This window comes from Sarcophilus harrisii, chromosome 3, assembly GCF_902635505.1.
Source record: "Sarcophilus harrisii chromosome 3, mSarHar1.11, whole genome shotgun sequence".
Lineage (NCBI taxonomy): Eukaryota > Metazoa > Chordata > Mammalia > Dasyuromorphia > Dasyuridae > Sarcophilus > Sarcophilus harrisii.
The window spans coordinates 477,368,076-477,385,083 of NC_045428.1; the positions used below are offsets into that span (position 1 = coordinate 477,368,076).

Here is a 17,008-nt window from a genome sequence, read left to right on the forward strand (position 1 = left end):
TAAGATTAAAAATCACCTGTGGTTACAATTGCTCCAAACCAACCCATTTTAAAGACCCATTCAGGTTTTTTAAAATGGGGGAAAAACATTAGTTGACAATGACTGTCACCTCAGCTAAGAAGCATTTCTCCTTGCCCTGCAAAGATAAATACCAACCAAAGAATGTTCCAGATGATCATGCACATTTATTTCAATCAGTCAATAAATATTTATCAAGTGTCAACTATGTGCTACATATTGATAAGACCTGAAAACATAAATATAAAATGAATGAAACAGTTCCACCCACCATGAGCTTTCATTTAAATAGGGGAGATAACAAGCACATACAACACATTAATAAATTATAGATCACTTCTTGTAGTGATTCAGAGGGATTATGTCTACAGAGCCACATAGTCTGGAGGATGATGCTAGACTCGGAGTCAGGAGATTAGGGTTCAAATCACACTTTGGCTATTTTTCCAAGTTTTTATAGAGAATTCTCTTATCCTCTCCAAATCTTTCATCATCTGTAAAATGAAAAGAACAATACTTTCATTACCTAATAAAGTAATTGTGAGGAGAATGCCATGTAAACTTCAAAATGCTACGGAAATATTACTCATTAACTTCTGAGGTGTTCTTCCATTGATCAACATTCAATCAAAAAAACATTCATGAAATGCCTACTATGTTCCAGACATGCTAAAAATGGAGGTTTAGGTACAAAAGAGAGATGATACTGCCCTAAAGGAGCTCACATTCTGCTGAAGAGTTACAATATGGTAAAAAATAAATAAAGATAAGATGTATAGGAAATAAATACTAAGTTACTCAGAAGTGGGAGAGAGAGGGACACAAACAACTGGAAGAACAGGAAAGGACTCTTGAAAGAGAAGAGGGAGGGGGAAGCAAGATGGTACAATGGTTAGAGCATTGGCCCTGAAGTCAGGAGGACATGAGTTCAAATTTGACCTCTGACACTTGACACTTGATACTTGATACTTGACACTTGCTAGCTGTGTGAACCTGAGCAACTCAACCTCAATTTCCAGAGAGAGAGAAGGGGGAGAATTCCAGATACATGAGACAACCTATGCTAAGACAGAGAGGAAAGACAATGAAATATAGAGAATAACACGTGCATTAGTTTAGCAAAAGCATAAATTTCATGAAGAGAAGTAATATGGAATTGACATGGAACCTAATGTCAAAGCCTTTAAATTCCATAGAAAGGGTTTACATTTTATTCTAGATAAAAGGGAAACCACTTCTTGAACAGAGGAGTAATATAATCGACCATACAGCACAGTGAGTAGAGAGTTAGATTCAGTGACAGAAAGTCCTGAAATAAAATTCTATCTCAGACACTTATTAGCTATGTGACCCTAAACAAGTCCCTTAAATTCTCTTAATATTAGTTCACTTATCTCTAAAATGGCTATAATAATCACATCTATTTCACAATGTTATTGTTAGGAATGAATAAGATATGCATGAAGTGCTTTGTAAACCTTAAAACATTATAAAAATGCTGTCTACTATTAATTAGGACCAAGCTTTAGGAATATTAATTTGGTGACTATGTGGAAGATAGATTGGAAAGAAAGTTCAATTCTGCTTTGCCCATAGAGTACAGCATCTTCTCTGTACACATTTCATGCAACAATGGTGAGTGGAATCAACTCTGTAAAAGTTTTTGCACGTTTTTTAGCGTTTTGACCTTAGGGTGGGATCCCTATTAACAGTAATAATCAGGTCAGAGTTGGGCAAGCAAATAATTTTTAAGGCACCTTTTCTAGCCCCTTCCCCATACTGGAAATGAGCAGTGCAATTCTTAAAAGGCTGCTAAGATGCCCAAGAAGTTGCCAAATCACATTGCTTCTTCCAGTTAGAAGCTGACCTCAGGTCTGGGTTGTCTGTGTACAGCTCCTAGTGTATTGGCATCTGGTGCTTCATCATTCACCCATTGCCACAGGACTTTGATCCACATTCTAATTCTCACCTGTGGCTCCAAGAAGCCGTAGCATGCATAGTAGCCACATCCAAGTAAACCATTAACTAATTGCCCATAATGCTGTTTTTCAAATATCTGTTGTATTAAAATGAGTATTATACTTCCTTATTTCTCAGAAATAAAATTTCTCCAATTGCATGTAAAGATAGTTTTTAACTTTCATTTTTGTAAAATTTTGAGTTCCAAGTTTTTTTTCTCCCTCTGCTACCTTTTCCCTCCTTAAGATAGCAAACAATCTGATACAGATTATGCATATACATTATTTTAAACATATTTCCATATTAGTTATGTTGTTAAGAAAAATCAGAACAAAAGGGAAAAATCATGAGGGAAAAAAAGAATGAAAACAGTATGCTTCAATCTGCATTCAATATCCATAGTTCTCTTTCTAGATGCAGATAGCAGTTTCATCCCAAGTGTATAGAGTTATCTTAGATTACTATATTGCTGAGAAGAGATAAATCTATCATAGTAATTATCACATAATCTTGCTGTAACTGTGTACAATATTTTCCTTGTTCTACTCACTTCACTCATCATTGGTTTATATAAGTTTTTTCAGGCTTTTCTGAAATCAGTCTGCTCATCATTTCTCACAGAACAATAATATTCCATTACACTCATATAGTATTTTATATATATATATATATATATATATATATATATATAAAACAAATTAGTACTTGTCTTTGACAATAACCAATTATTTAGTGAACTTATTCTCTCTTCCCTCCTCATACAATTAGGGCATAAAACAAGCAGAGGGACATTCAGGTATGATGGGAAAGGGAATATAACTGGATCATGCGGCTATGGGGACTGGTTTGAATGATGAGTTCTTTCTATTTCTTATTCTTCTATTAAAGACTGAACTTACAGGTACCTTAGAAGTTATCCAGTACAACCCTTCCATTTTATAATAAGGAAACTGAGATCAAAAGAAGTAACTTGCTCTAAGAATCTCCTGATTCCCTGTCCAGCAGTCCTTGCACTCTATCACCAGAAAGTACTCATATAGAAAAGCCTCAGGAAAAAAAGAGCCATGTGGCTATTTCTCAGCCTCAACAGAGTTCAGATTTTCCCATGTCCTTACAGTTCATTCTTATTCCAGAAGCTTGGCTGGCAAAATAACTAACATAAACCTTTACATTTGTTCATTAACTGTACCAATTGCTATCTTACTTTTTTTGTTTTTGACTGGTTCTTTCTATCTCACCATAGCTGTGGGGTCATTCACAAGTCCAGTCCCATTCTGATCCACCCATGAGATTTGACCAACTCCATTTGCAACCTAGGCTATGTCAACACTTCTTAGGCAACCCGGTTTCTCCTCACCCCCCCAATATATTAATACCAAACAGTACAGCCCACTGCAATTCTGTACCCTCTGAGCTCAAGAGATCCCCAAGATTCAGCTACTGGTAAAAGGGATTACAGGCAAAGGCCTCCACACTGGAAGGAGTCTTATTTTTAAGGAAATTAAATATTAACTGTCATATATTTATATTCCTTATGTTGATTGTGGAAACTTTCTGTAAAACAGGAATATAAAATAGACACCATATATGTGGGTGGGAAAAGTTGAAGATATAGCTAAAGGAAAAAAAAAGACTATTTAACAACATTGTTTAGAGTTAAAACAATTTTATTGTGAACTTTATCAAATACATTTAGAAATTTTATGCTATTTCTTGTTCTTTATCCAGTTTTTTTAAGCCACAAGATTTTCTAGCTTTATGAACCTTTCCTGGATTATCATAATTTTTATCATTATATTGGATATCTCTGGTTATCATTTTCAATCTATAAAAAAACTTTTATCACAAAGTAACTTTTATTACGAAGTAAAAGGTCTAAATAAAAACTGTGTCCCTACATTCCTGATGCAGTAGACAATTGAGGCAATGACCAATTTTAAATACACCAAACTATAACTAATTTTGCTTAAAATATCTAGATGATAAAAGATAGCGATTTTTCCCCTTTTTTTCTGGCTTCAATTATTGAGATAATGACCATTGAGTCATTATTCTACATTGTGAATCTAAAGAAATCTGAGAAAATTCTTATGCATTGATCCATCTTGTATCTAGAAGATCAATAATGAAACATACTTCCCCCCCTCAGTAGAGAGGCATGGAATGCTGCATACAATGACAGGTGCAATCACTGTGTTGTTTGGTTTTGTTTAGCTGTTTTTCTTTGTCATAAGAGAGACTTCTCTCAGTTACTAGGAGCATTATTGGGAAATAACTATTATATAAAAAAGCATCAGTAAAACATTTAAAATAAAATAAAAAGATCTAATATATCTTACCAAAAATACAGATAGCTCAGGGACGCTTTTTTCACAGAAGATAGAATTTACCTTACTGAAATTCATCTTTTGAGTCACTGGCATGGCTGAAATGAGACAGGAGCCAGGACTCTTGACTTTCAATTATCTTAGTCCTAACCATTAGACTACCCCGTTGCCTTTCTTTGGAACTTGCTTAAGTCTCCCAGTAACTTTTGGGAGACAGACTTAGAAATAAGAATATTCTTTATAAAACACCAAATTGTTTGTTCCGGCCTTTGGGAAATTGACTAGGATCTATTCATTCCAGACATTCCACCCCTCGAGGTTAACCTTTCTCCAAAGAGCTTCTGTTTGTCATACTTAACACATCTGGTAGACCACGGAGATACAGAATTACATTGGTTTAAATAAGTACAATGCAGTTCCAGCCTGACATAAAATTTTACCACTTCCCCATGTGTACAGTGCATTTTCAGTAATAAAGTTCATAGGAAATTAGCTGACAGAATGAGGCTCTTTCCTGGTAGGCCCCAAAACACATAGTCACATTTCTTCATGGGTGAAAATCTGAATAATGATATAAAACCACATGGCCACATTCAACACCATAAGAGAGAATTGGTTGGCATGACTCTAACAATGCGTTGACTCCAGATGCTGTACTCGAACTGTAAGACTCCATTAAAGAAATATATATAACCTAAGGAGAAAGAATTTTATTTAGACAAAGTAAAAAATGAGTCACCCCAAATAATAGTCACCCTTTCTAATTTTTAGATCCCACAAAATTAGTTGGTACTTAGTCATTTGTTCTTTAAAAAATGAATTCATTGATCATCTATATATTATGGACCAGGCAGTTTTCCAGGAACCTAATATTCATTAACAGATAAGAACAAATAAGCTTGTATCTTCTATATGCCATAATTATAGTAGAAAAATCATTTAAACTTCCTGGATTCAGGTGTTGCCAACTGTATCTTAGGAGCTGAAGTTTTGTTCCCAAAATGACAGGGAAATGAGGGAAGAAAGACAAGAAAGAGGAGACATGGGAAAGAATGAGGAAAAAGAAATAGAGAAAGGGGAAATATAAGAAGAGAAAGGAGAGAAGAGAAGGGAAAGGAAGAGACAAAGGAAGAAAAGGAAAAGGAAATTGTAGTAGAAAAATTGGAGAGAAAGAAAGATTGCTGAATGGGAATTTGAAATGACCAAATATATGGCTTTTTCCTTTCTGAATTCTTTCTTAACACTACTAATAGTTCAGAGGAAAATTATGTGTGAGGTACCTGTAAATTGCAGAGATTAATATGTATTTACCATAATAATCCGCATATTGTTATAAAATTTCTTATAGCATTTAAAACCAATAAATTATCATTTTCATTTAACACAAGTTATTTTATATGCTCTTTGTGTTTTCTACCTTCTATAATTTAAATAAATTATTATATCTGAATAGCTAATTAATAAATCCTTCCCATAATATAATTAAATATATTTTAGGCTCATTTAATAGAAGATATATATAGACAAATATATAGACCTGAAAAGTGAATAGGATAGAAAACTTACCATTTTTTTCATAAACAGCATCTACTCTGTTACCAATTCCTGGGAATTCTTCCTGAAGTAGTTTAGGATAGCCTTTGTTCATTGTGTTGTTAGTTTCATCATAGCTATGATAGTCAAAAAAAGGAAATCTTTTACCATCTGGATAGCATTAGGAGAGAAAACTAAGAGGAGATCTTGACATTGAGTTTCCTATTTGAATACAAAACCCAGAGATATTAATATAAAACCCAGGTACTTAATGGGGGCAGTTAAAGGGCACGATGGATGGAATACCAGGCCTGAGTCAGGAAGACTCATTTTCATGAGTTCAAATCCAGGCTCAGACCCTTAATCCTGTTTGCCTCAGTTTTCTCAAGAGCTAGAGAAGAAAATGGTGAACCACTCTCGTATCTCTGCCAAGAAAACCCTTGTGGTTATGGAGAGCCTGACTGAAAAAAATGACTAAACAATAATAAATGGCACTTGGTGTTTGCTCAATGTGGATCATCATGATATTAACAAATCATATAACATTGGATTCAACATTTCAACTCTCTTGGTTTCAGTTTACTATATCTATATATTTATCTATAAGGGGGTCACAGGAGATGACTTCTCTAGTCCCTTCTTGTTCTAAATCTATGAACCCATGAGCCCTGAATCTATGATCTGAAAAGTACTTTTTGCAGATTGGTTCTGAGATCTTTCTTGATTCTGTTAGATAGACACCTAAATTGCAAAGCTGTCATTGAAAATTACCTACCAACCTAACCATAGTCATTCATTTAAAAAAAAAAAAAGTTTTTGTGTAAAGAACTGTGCAAAACTTGGCAAAAATTACAATACAAAGAACTGGCTTCTGTCCACAAGAAGTTTATAATTTATTAGGGAAGATAAGACCTGCTCATGAATAATAACTTAGAATAATGGAAAATGTACTAGACCTGGAGTGTACATCTTTCATCTAACCCTTGCTAACTAGGTGAGAGCATGAACAAGTCTCCAAGTCTTGGAAGGCTGTAGGAAGAGTCAAATGATTTACTGAATTTAAAGCCTTTGGGAAACCTTAAGGAGCTATTTAAATGGAAACTATTGCTAAATGAAATACAACGAAATAAAATATTGTTAAATGAAATGACAAGTATCCCAAGAGTAGAACAAAAGTGTAATAAGAGTCCAGGAGAGAGCTCTCCTGGCTGGGGGAATGAAGGAAGGCTTGGTTGTCATACCTCCAGAAATGATCTCCAGTGAAGAAGAGAGTCTCCCCTGTAGCTTCAATGTGAACTGCACCATCTATCCTTTTCACCTCTCTTGGGAACCCCAGTTCAGAAATTTTCTTGGGGTACTCCTGCAGTATGTCATAGCCATTCAGGGCCCAAAACTTTCTGCCTAGAATAAGTGTGAAAACAACATTTCAGCATCTCAAAATATACAGACATTTATCTTAATGAAAGGGGAACTATGGGTGACCTAAAGACATGAATTTTTTCCCTTTATTTTTGAAAGTATGAAACTACAAACATTAGTCAAGCCAAGTTTAAATCTAATCCTCCCAATTTCCTAACTATAAGTTCAGCCACAAATATGTTTCCATGCTTTGCCAATTTACTGCATATCTATGCAAATATACATTATATATGTACATGTGTAATAAATTTAGGGGGAAATTTACATAGAAAAATTCTGATTCATCAGCAAGCAAGGTACCCCTCATACTAAATTAGAGATTGGTACAATGAAGGGATTACACTGATGGTCTGTAAAGTCTCTCCAATATCTAATCTGTGGTCTCCAGATTTACAAAGCCTTTACCCTTGTAATTAACACTCAGTAGCATAAGGATTAAATAAAACTGAAAAATTTAAAGATCAACAGCAATTTAAATCTTCCACAAGTGAAATTTGGAATGAGCTAGCAGGACTATGTAGGGTACTATCAGTCATCAAATCATCTTTATCTATTCTTTCTGAAATTCAAAGTATTTTCACCCAAGGTTCTGCATATTAGAATTACAGTGGTTTTGAATTTGATTACATATACCCCAAGGGAAGGAAAAGTTCCTTGGCAAATCATCTTTATCTATTCTTTTTGAAATTCAAAGTATTTTCATCCCAAGATTCTGCTGATGCTAGAATAGAATTGCAGTGGTTTTGAATTTTGTTACATATACCCTGAAGGAAGGAAAAGTTCTTGGCAAATGACTCACCTCTAAAGATGAATATCAGATCATGAGCAGGGTTCTCATATGCAGCATCAATACTGTTTGGAAGTTCTGGCCAAAATGATTTGGTTAAAAACAGATCTGGTTCAATCATCTGAGGATGCAGACGCCAGAAGAATCTGGCAAAAAATAAAGAATTTCTGTTGCATGAAATAATGCCTCTTGCCTGTGCCTGTACATACAATAGGCACTTAATAAATGCTAGCCGATTGGCTGACTGTCCCTATTGGTTATTACAGAGTATCTATATCAAAGTTACTATGCCTTTGCAGTTTCAGTATGGTTAACTTGTAGCCATGATAGATATGGTCTATTATTTTTAAAAAATCTTTTATTTTTAATGCAAAATGAAAGTAGTATATTAGTATCATGATTACAGGATCATTGTGTACTTCAGAATTTTGATCTTAGGATCACAGCAATAGATCTGGGAAGCAACGGATCAGAGTCTATCCAGTTCAGGCTTCCCATTTATTTTATAGTTGTGGGAATGGGACCCACAGAGGATTTAAATAATTTGGTTAAGGCCATCCAGGTAATAAGATTGAACCCAGACTCTTCATTCTCAGATTCCTAATCTAGCCTTCCCTTCATTATACCTATAAAATGGAATGGAATAAACATTTACATAACGCCTCTTTTGTGCCAGGTACTACATGTTTTATTTTATTTAGTTTTCACAACAACCCTAGGAGAGAAGCACTTGGATGATCCCATTATAGAGAAGGGGAAATCGAGATAGAGGAAAGATGACTTTTTTAAATAGCTACTAAGTGTCTGAAGCCAGATTTGAATTTATGTCTTCCTGACTCCTGTTGTAGCTTTCTATTTACTGCAGCACCAGCTGTCTCTGGTACCAACCACAAGTTACAAAAGGATCTCATGAAAAATCTTTTCAGTAGTGAAGAGAAATGTTGCTTTTTCATTACTTCATTTTAGAATGTTTATAATAAGCTTTCTTCCTCCCAACTATAATTTTCTCTTCCCTGAATTTAAAAAAAAAAAGTTCTATATTAGGAAATACTTTTGAACACAGGATACACCACCTAGTTTTTTAATGTACCATCTATGGAATAATTTGCTTCCTGTTATATATTTCTAAATTGAACAGTTATCTCCTTTTATTTGGGAATATTATGAGACTATAGTGATGTAAACAGTGACTACTGCCAAAACAATCAGTTTCAAAATGAAAAATTTAGTTATCCAGGTTACTCTTGACTTCATTCTGGATTGTGTGTGTGTGTGTGTGTGTGTGTGTGTGTGTGTGTTTATTCTCAGTATTTAGCACAGTGTCTGACACAATTTTTACCCAGACTTCTGAAGTTCGATCACAACTGCCTCAACATGGTCACCTATGAAATTATCTGCTAAGGAGAATGCCCTTATGTTAATGTTGACTTGACTTAACATCTTCAATATAAGAGCATCTCCCTTACCAGATAATTTCATGGATGACCTTGTTGACATTTATGGCCAAACTTTTTAAATAAGTTTGGATCAAAATTGTCACCAGTCCCTACCTCAAAATACATCCCAAGTAGAAATATCTGCCAGAATTTATGGCAAAACCTTCAAGGAATCAAGGTAGTTTTTAGCCCATGAGAGTACAATGAAATAAATAATAATTAGTAATATATAATACTAACAAAGTAATATTAGTTGATAAAAAAACTAATTTGACAGCATTTAAAAAATTTGACACAGATATGATTGCACCTGCAGATGTTGTTTGAGATGTTTTTATCAAATGTTTGTTCTTTGTCTAAATATTGTACTTACCTATCTTTAAAGATTATTGTTTCGCCTCGAAGGCTAGTGATGGCGTCCACTGATAAGGCAGGATCACATTTGTCTGGTGTTTTGGGATGTTTAGGGTCAGGGTCTTCATCACCAGGGCCTAAAACCATCAATTGAATCATAAGGATAGCTCCTGGTTCTCTAATGTTAAATTACTGTATTTTACATAAAAATTACCATCCCATTGCAACAGGGCACAAGATTGCTCTTACTGAGTCTTTCCCCTCATCTATCTCCCAACAGTGATTAAAAAAAAAAAAAAAAAGCACTGCACAGAAAACCAAGGAACTTGTGTTTACAACCCATTTCCACCACGACCTACCTGGAAAAAACATTGAATTTTCAGTTGCCCTGACCAAGCTCACATAGTTACTGTGATTATTAGATGAGATGAATATGTACAAAAGAACATATGTTGCAAAGCATGTTATACAAAGGTAGGAAAGAAAGTTAGGTTGTGTTTGAGATTATTTGTTTGGTTGGTATATATTTGAGATTTCTTTCTGTTGGAAACTCCTGTTGAGACAACTCCATAGAGTGCAGACTGACAATTCACCTGTAACTTGGAAACCTGTAACATTATGTGGACCTCTGAGAAGTTATATGGTTTGCCCATGATTGCACAACTAGTCAGTGTTAGATTCAGAACTTGAATCAATATATATCTTGTGAACTCCAAAGGTGGTGCCCTATCCACTATCCATGGACATTTTTAAACACTAACATATCAAAATGAAGAAATACTCAAGGAGTGTGGATTTTCTATTCAGGCATTCTGGGTCATTTTAAAATAATGTGGCCATATTCCTTCCATATTTAAAAGATAAGCTAATATGGGTGGATATAACATACCATAAAGAGTTTGGATGCCTTGTACATCATCATCAGGAAGCACAAAGCCACTTTTGCCAGTGTAGGTATAGATGGGAAACATAAGTGCACCAGGATCTTTGGAATGGTCCAGGCCCAAGGAGTGGCCAAATTCATGGGCAGCAACAAGAAACAAGTTATATCCTATAAGAAATAAAAAATCAAGCCCTTTTAACAAAAACTCACTTTTAAAAAAATACAAAGCATTATCTAACAATCTCATTAGGCAGGTGGTAAAAAATATTAACAAAGTTAGATGATATGGTAGACAGAGCATTAGATCTGGAATCAGGAAGACTTGAAATCAAATGCTGTCTCAGACTTTATGAACTTTATGAGTCTGACAAAGTCACTTAACCACTATTTGTTTCAATTTCCTAAGCTGTAAAATGGAGATAATAATACCACCTACCTCACAAGATTTTGATGACGATAGAATGAAATACTTATTAAGCATTTTGTATACCTTAAAGCACCATATACATTCTATCATTATTTTTATAGTCATTTAACAAAAAGGAAATTAAAGATCAAATAAATTAAATGTGTATAATGCTAGAGCCAGCAAATTCAAAACTGGGATTCAAACTCAGATTTTGGGACTCCAAAGTCCAATGCTATATCATGCTACTAACTTTGAATTAGTCTCAAAAAAAAAAATGACCTTGTCTTATCCTCAGGGTAAGTAGTAACTGTACTTTCTATCTTACAGAAAATTCCTTGAAGAAAGGTTTTACAAATTTGAAGGCTCTATGTAAATCTCAACTATTGTTGTTATTATTACTGTTATTATAATTACTAATCTTAGATTGTGCACAGAGCACAATGGTTTGACTATAAGAATTGATCAATATATATTTATATAATTTAAAATTAAATTTAAAAATAAAATTTATTTTAATTGAATTTAGGTACTACTTTCAAGGCACCTTTATACTTTCATCTTCCCTTTTATATTTGTTGTTGATCAGGCATTTTCCAGTTGTGTTTGGATTTTGGTTTGCCATTTCTTTCTCTAACTTATTTTTTATAGATGAGGACACTGAAGCATACGGGAGTTAAATGACTTTCTCAGGTCACAGAACTATTAAGTAAGTACCTGAGACTAGATTTTAACCCAGAAAGATGAGTCCTCCTGATACCAGACCTAGTAATCTATCCTTGAGCCACCTTGTTGCCCACTATACCAACTACCTACCTTCATATATGTGTGTGTGTGTTTGTGTGTGTGTGTATGTGTGTATGTGTGTGTGTGTGTGTGTGTGTGTGTGTGTGTGTTTGACTCATTTTCTTATAGTTACCATTCAGTAACATAACATCAATTGATTTAAATAATTTCAATTTGTTTGTGTGCCTTGTGTAATAATTTCTGGCTACCAAATTTGAATATCAATTGCCTGAACTAAACTAGTTCATGTGAATTTAATGTGAAAAGCTTAATTTTCCACCTCTCTTAACTTAGAGGTAAGAAAATTGGGCTATTAAAATATGAGAACACTCACTACACATGGAGAGTACATACTAGTTGCATAGCCCACTACAGTTTTATATACAAAGTAACCAGTATCAAAAGATTCTCAGCTTTGTATGGCAAGTTTGCATTCCCAATTCTGTAACAATAAGTGAAAAGAGAAAAAAAGAAAAGTAACTGTTCTGAGAAACAGGATAGTGGAGGGAAGGTCCTATACATATTTCAGACAATGACTCTCATTTATAACATTAGTAGAGCAATTAATTTCTTTATTTACAATATTTCTTAAAGGACATTAAATGTAAGACTAACAAGTTATTTAGTCCTAAGAAATTTTATATTTCTCCTAGTACAATCTTTAGTAAATGCAGATTCTCGAAAGCTATGCTAATGGAACATTAGCCTAGCGCATCCTACAAATTTGGTAAAGATTTCAGATGCAGATAGATCAGAGACAGCAGAAAGATAGAGAGACAGAGGGAAAGGTATAGAGGTGTGTGTGTGTGTGTATGTATAAAAATACATAAATGTATATGTGTACATATATACATATTTGTATATATTCATATTTATACATATTCATTAATAGAAGGTTCAAGTAAATCATCATACTTTATACATATACTGATGTATAAAATGATTCACTTGAACCTCCTAAAAGTGCATACATTTATATATACATGAGTAATGTAAATTATGATGATTCACTTGAAATGTCTATAGTTTCTTACTAAAATGATTAAGTCTTTAGCCTAACCTAAAATTACTAGATTACCTACAAATTCTAAATTAACTGTTCAGTATGAAATATTTGAAAGAAATTACCTTTGGCACTATTAGTCCACATCTCATCATCATCAAAATGAGCATCCCCTCCATAATTGGGCCCTGGAGGAAAAGCATGAGCCAGAAGTCCAGAAGGTCCATCGAAAGGATAGAAGTCTCCATGCTCTGCAAATCAAAGCAACACTTAGGAGTCCCATTTTTTAAAAGGTCCCAAATCCAAAAAAAAATTTCTCATGGGTTTCTCTGCTTGCTTACCTTTTGTTCCAAAGGAGATCATGATATCAGCAGTGCCATTGTGGAGCCTGGTAAAGTTGAGAGGTGTCACATCAGACCAGACCTTCAGTGCTTTTCTTATTGCCTTGTCCACTTCTGCTTGGGTCAGGTCTGGAGTATAATTCAGGATTCTGTTCATCAGAGAGAACTAAAGTTAAGCTTCTTTTGGGCTTCAAGTTATTTTATAATAAACTTCCTTGAAAAGCTCACTGGATAGAGCTCTATTTCTTCAAAGTAGCTCATGATTTCAAAGGTTTTATCAACATGACTTCAAACCAGTTGATGGAAAGTGAAAAATTCCAACATCTGGATTCCTCTAAATAGGTAGATATTTGCCATACTATAGACAAAATCTCAAGCTCTTTTATGGAACTCTTCCAGAAGTTAGGGGATTTTTGTTATACAGAAGAGATTTAAAATAGCTACAAGATTCCTAAGAATGAAACACTTCATTTTTCTGCCTTTTGCACAACAATAGTAAATTTATGTGCTGTCATATATTTGTAAATACATCTTCCTAATTAGTCTTCCATGTCTATAATGAATTACAGTGATTTTCAAAAGAATATTTTGGTATTTTTAGAGAAAAACTTTTCAAGTACAATAGTTTTACTACAAAAGTAAAACTCAAAGTTTTACTATAGAAGTAGGAAGAAATACCAGTGCATAGGATATTTATAGATTTGAATCTAACATTCTAATAGAAAAATTAAAATATTCTCTCAGAGCTACCTATACATGTCCCTTATCTTTCTTATAACTCGCATTTTTTATGATTAAAATTAGACAATTAAACACAATTAAACATAAAAATAGCAAATAAATGACAAAGAAGAACCATATATCACTTTACCTGTAGGTTAAATCAAACCTAGGCCACTTGATATTTCGAGGGAAAAAGTTATATTCTCCCACATCAGGGACTCCACATCTTGGCTTTTTCATCACATCTAAAGTGTTATCATCCAGTTTGCCAGTCACTTCCAAGCCAAAGAACGACTGCATTTCTTTAAGTTTTTCTGTTGCAGTTCTCGAGGCTTTCTTCATTAGTATACCAGCAGGGTTAGAATAAAGATTGTAGTATGTCTTCAGATAGTTCTAGAAAAGAAAAAGTTACTATAATAATCCCAAATATCAGGCTAATAGGATGTTTAAAAACATTGCAGTATCTTACCTCTGCAAACTGGAAGTCCTCCTGTGATAGGTCATCATCATCATCATCATCATCAGGGAGAGGGAAAGCTGAACAACAGCTCCAGCTCAACAGAAAGAAGGCAGCTATGAAACTTGGCTTCATCTTGGCTTTTTACACTTGGAAGCTGCTGCCTTGTCAAAGGATGAGTACCTTTACTTTTATAGACCTAAACTGATGAGTCATCTGTTATAGACAAGTTTCAACTTCCTAGTCAGTGTGAAGTAAACATGCTTACTTGACTACTTTGTTTTGCCCAAGAAGTTGTGGTTTGTGGGAAAATTTGAGGGAAATATAAAATGTGGGTCTTTCTGGTTTCCACAGGGTCTCAAAACTTAGTTTGCAAAACTGACATACTAAGCAGATTTTTTTCTCTTCACAGTGATTTTTTTTGGCCATTTGTTAATTTATTCAGAACTGCAAGAATTTGAGATCTGGACTATTTGGATGTTTTCTTCACATAGGCAGTTTACAAAGTCTTCCAGGATTTAATAGATGGTAGCCATGAACTTCTAAAAGAAAAAAAATCTCACCCTAGTAACAATCCTATAATGAGCTTTTACAAATTTTTCCAGTTACTCAGTTTCACAACTCTAACATTGTCCTTGATGTCTGATTCTCACTCATCCTATGAATATAATCAGTTACCAGCTCTTGTCATTTCTATCTCTTAGCATTTCTCACATACATGCTCTCTTCTCTACTCTTACCACCATAGATCAGGTCCTCATCATCATTCAAAGAAACCAAAGTAATTTTCCTAAAGCACACAGTGTATCATGTCACTTCCCTGATCAATAAATGCCAGTGTTCCCCATCTTCTCTAAGTTGAAATATAAATTCTTCTGCTTGACCTTTAAATCTCTTCACATCCTAGCCACTTTCTGACTTTTCAGTGTTGTCCCATTACTTTTTTTTTCACAAGGTAATCTAGCCATACTGGTCTTCAAACTTAAATACATGATTTTTCTTCTCCTGCCTCTGCATCTTTTCACTGACTGTCCCTATAACTTCCCTCATCACCTTCACATCTTAGAATATCTTATATCCTTCAAGAAACAACCTGTAAGAAACTACCAACAGTCATCTTCTAAATGGAATGTTTCTTGAACTCCTTCCCCAAACCATCTTGTGTTCTTCTAATACTTATTATATAAATATTTATAAATATATAAATACTTATATATATATATACATATCATCATCAGATCCATGAGGGGAGAAACTACTCTGGTTTTGTCTTTATATCTTTAATGCTTAGAACTGGACCTGATATATATGAGTGCTGAATAAATGATTATTAATTGATTCATATGTTAATTTTTCAACAACAGACCAAGTCTTGTTCTGTTAGTAGAATCTATCAGAGCCTAAGCTTCCCTAAGAGCCATTGGTCAACTATATCTCCCTGATGAAACATTAAAGTTGGACTTTGTGAAGTAGAATAGGGAGAAAAGATATGCAGGATGAGTAGACATGGATTAGAATGCATTGTTAGAGATATCCACTTCAATGAAATTACAAATCCATTGGTATAATTGAGTATTGAAAATGGTCTCCAACAAGAAGAATCTAGTATGGCTCAAAGAATTACAGGTCTTTGAACTTTATGCTACATATTCCCCCAAACAAATTTTGGAGAGAAGAGTTGCTTCTACGTGAGTAAAGTGGGACTGGACCTGAACAAAAAGTCAAGGGATTACATTTGCTGCAACTATAAAATTAGAATAAGAAAATGTGATCAGGAAGGCAAGGAAAACCAGTAGAATCTAGTTTGAACTCTAGATTTGGGGAGAACCAATTTCTAATGATTCAGAAATATGTTTCAATGGGCTAAAATTGTGCAAGGGAAGTCAACTTTAAGATAAACAGAGAAGCTCTCAAAAATGAAATCCAAGAGAGAAAAAGAGGAGAAAATTTTCTTTATGGAGAATCTGAATACATAGGGAACTTATTTTTACCAACTTAGATTTATAAAGGATATGTATAAAAATGGAGGGAAGGGTAAGTAACAGAAGATAAAATTGTAGCATAGTTCCATAAGAATAGAATCCGAAGCTTTGTACTCCACAATGAAATAAGAACAACTAAAGATATGAAAGGAGACTTTTTCTTATATTGAGAAAAATGGTGAAAATTAAAGAAAGAATGAGACTGATGCTCAAGGTAGATGGAGTGAACTGATAACCAATCAGAGAGAAGACAAAATTGTTCAGCTCTGGTTTTGATTCTGATTTATCCACTAAGGGAAAATAATAACTGAACTAGAAAGAACAAAATAAAAATTGACACTAGGGAAAAAAGATTGATACTAGGAATGATAAGTACAGAGACAATAAAAGAATGCTTAACTATTTTTTCTCATTTTGGCCCAGATGAACTATATATCTATGTATTAAAATAAATGGCAGATATCATTGCCAGTTGGCACTCTGATAGGTTGTGGAGGACAAGAGAGATGTAATACGATGGGAGAAGAGCAACTTGCCCAGTTTTTACAAAAGAGAGTAGAGTCTGAGAACATCTTTAAAAGGAAGCACTGATTA

At 34.1% G+C, this 17,008-nt stretch overlaps 1 protein-coding gene across 1 annotated transcript; it reads right to left on the reverse strand.

The window, feature by feature from the left end:
• Positions 1 to 3,626: 3,626 nt before the first annotated feature.
• On the reverse strand, positions 3,627 to 14,604 carry MMP13 (matrix metallopeptidase 13). The gene is made up of 10 exons (XM_012545059.3): positions 14,445 to 14,604; positions 14,124 to 14,368; positions 13,253 to 13,401; positions 13,037 to 13,162; positions 10,723 to 10,884; positions 9,853 to 9,970; positions 8,056 to 8,189; positions 7,079 to 7,238; positions 5,871 to 5,974; positions 3,627 to 4,998 (listed from the first exon to the last, which is right to left on the reverse strand). The coding sequence occupies exons 1-10, from the start codon at positions 14,565 to 14,567 to the stop codon at positions 4,898 to 4,900; spliced, it is 1,422 nt and encodes a 473-aa protein (XP_012400513.1). The 5' UTR covers positions 14,568 to 14,604; the 3' UTR covers positions 3,627 to 4,897.
• Between the last annotated feature and the right edge of the window lie 2,404 nt (positions 14,605 to 17,008).

Bases quoted from the DNA above. Each gene is read 5' to 3' on its own strand.
- MMP13 (XM_012545059.3), bottom strand. From the start codon at position 14,567: ATGAAGCCAAGTTTCATAGCTGCCTTCTTTCTGTTGAGCTGGAGCTGT. The intron at 8,190-9,852 runs GTAAGTACAATA...ATTTTTTGCCAG, and splicing joins ACAATAATCTTTAAAGATAG to ATTCTTCTGGCGTCTGCATC. The intron at 4,999-5,870 runs GTAAGTTTTCTA...CTTTCTCCTTAG, and splicing joins TGCTGTTTATGAAAAAAATG to GTTATATATATTTCTTTAAT.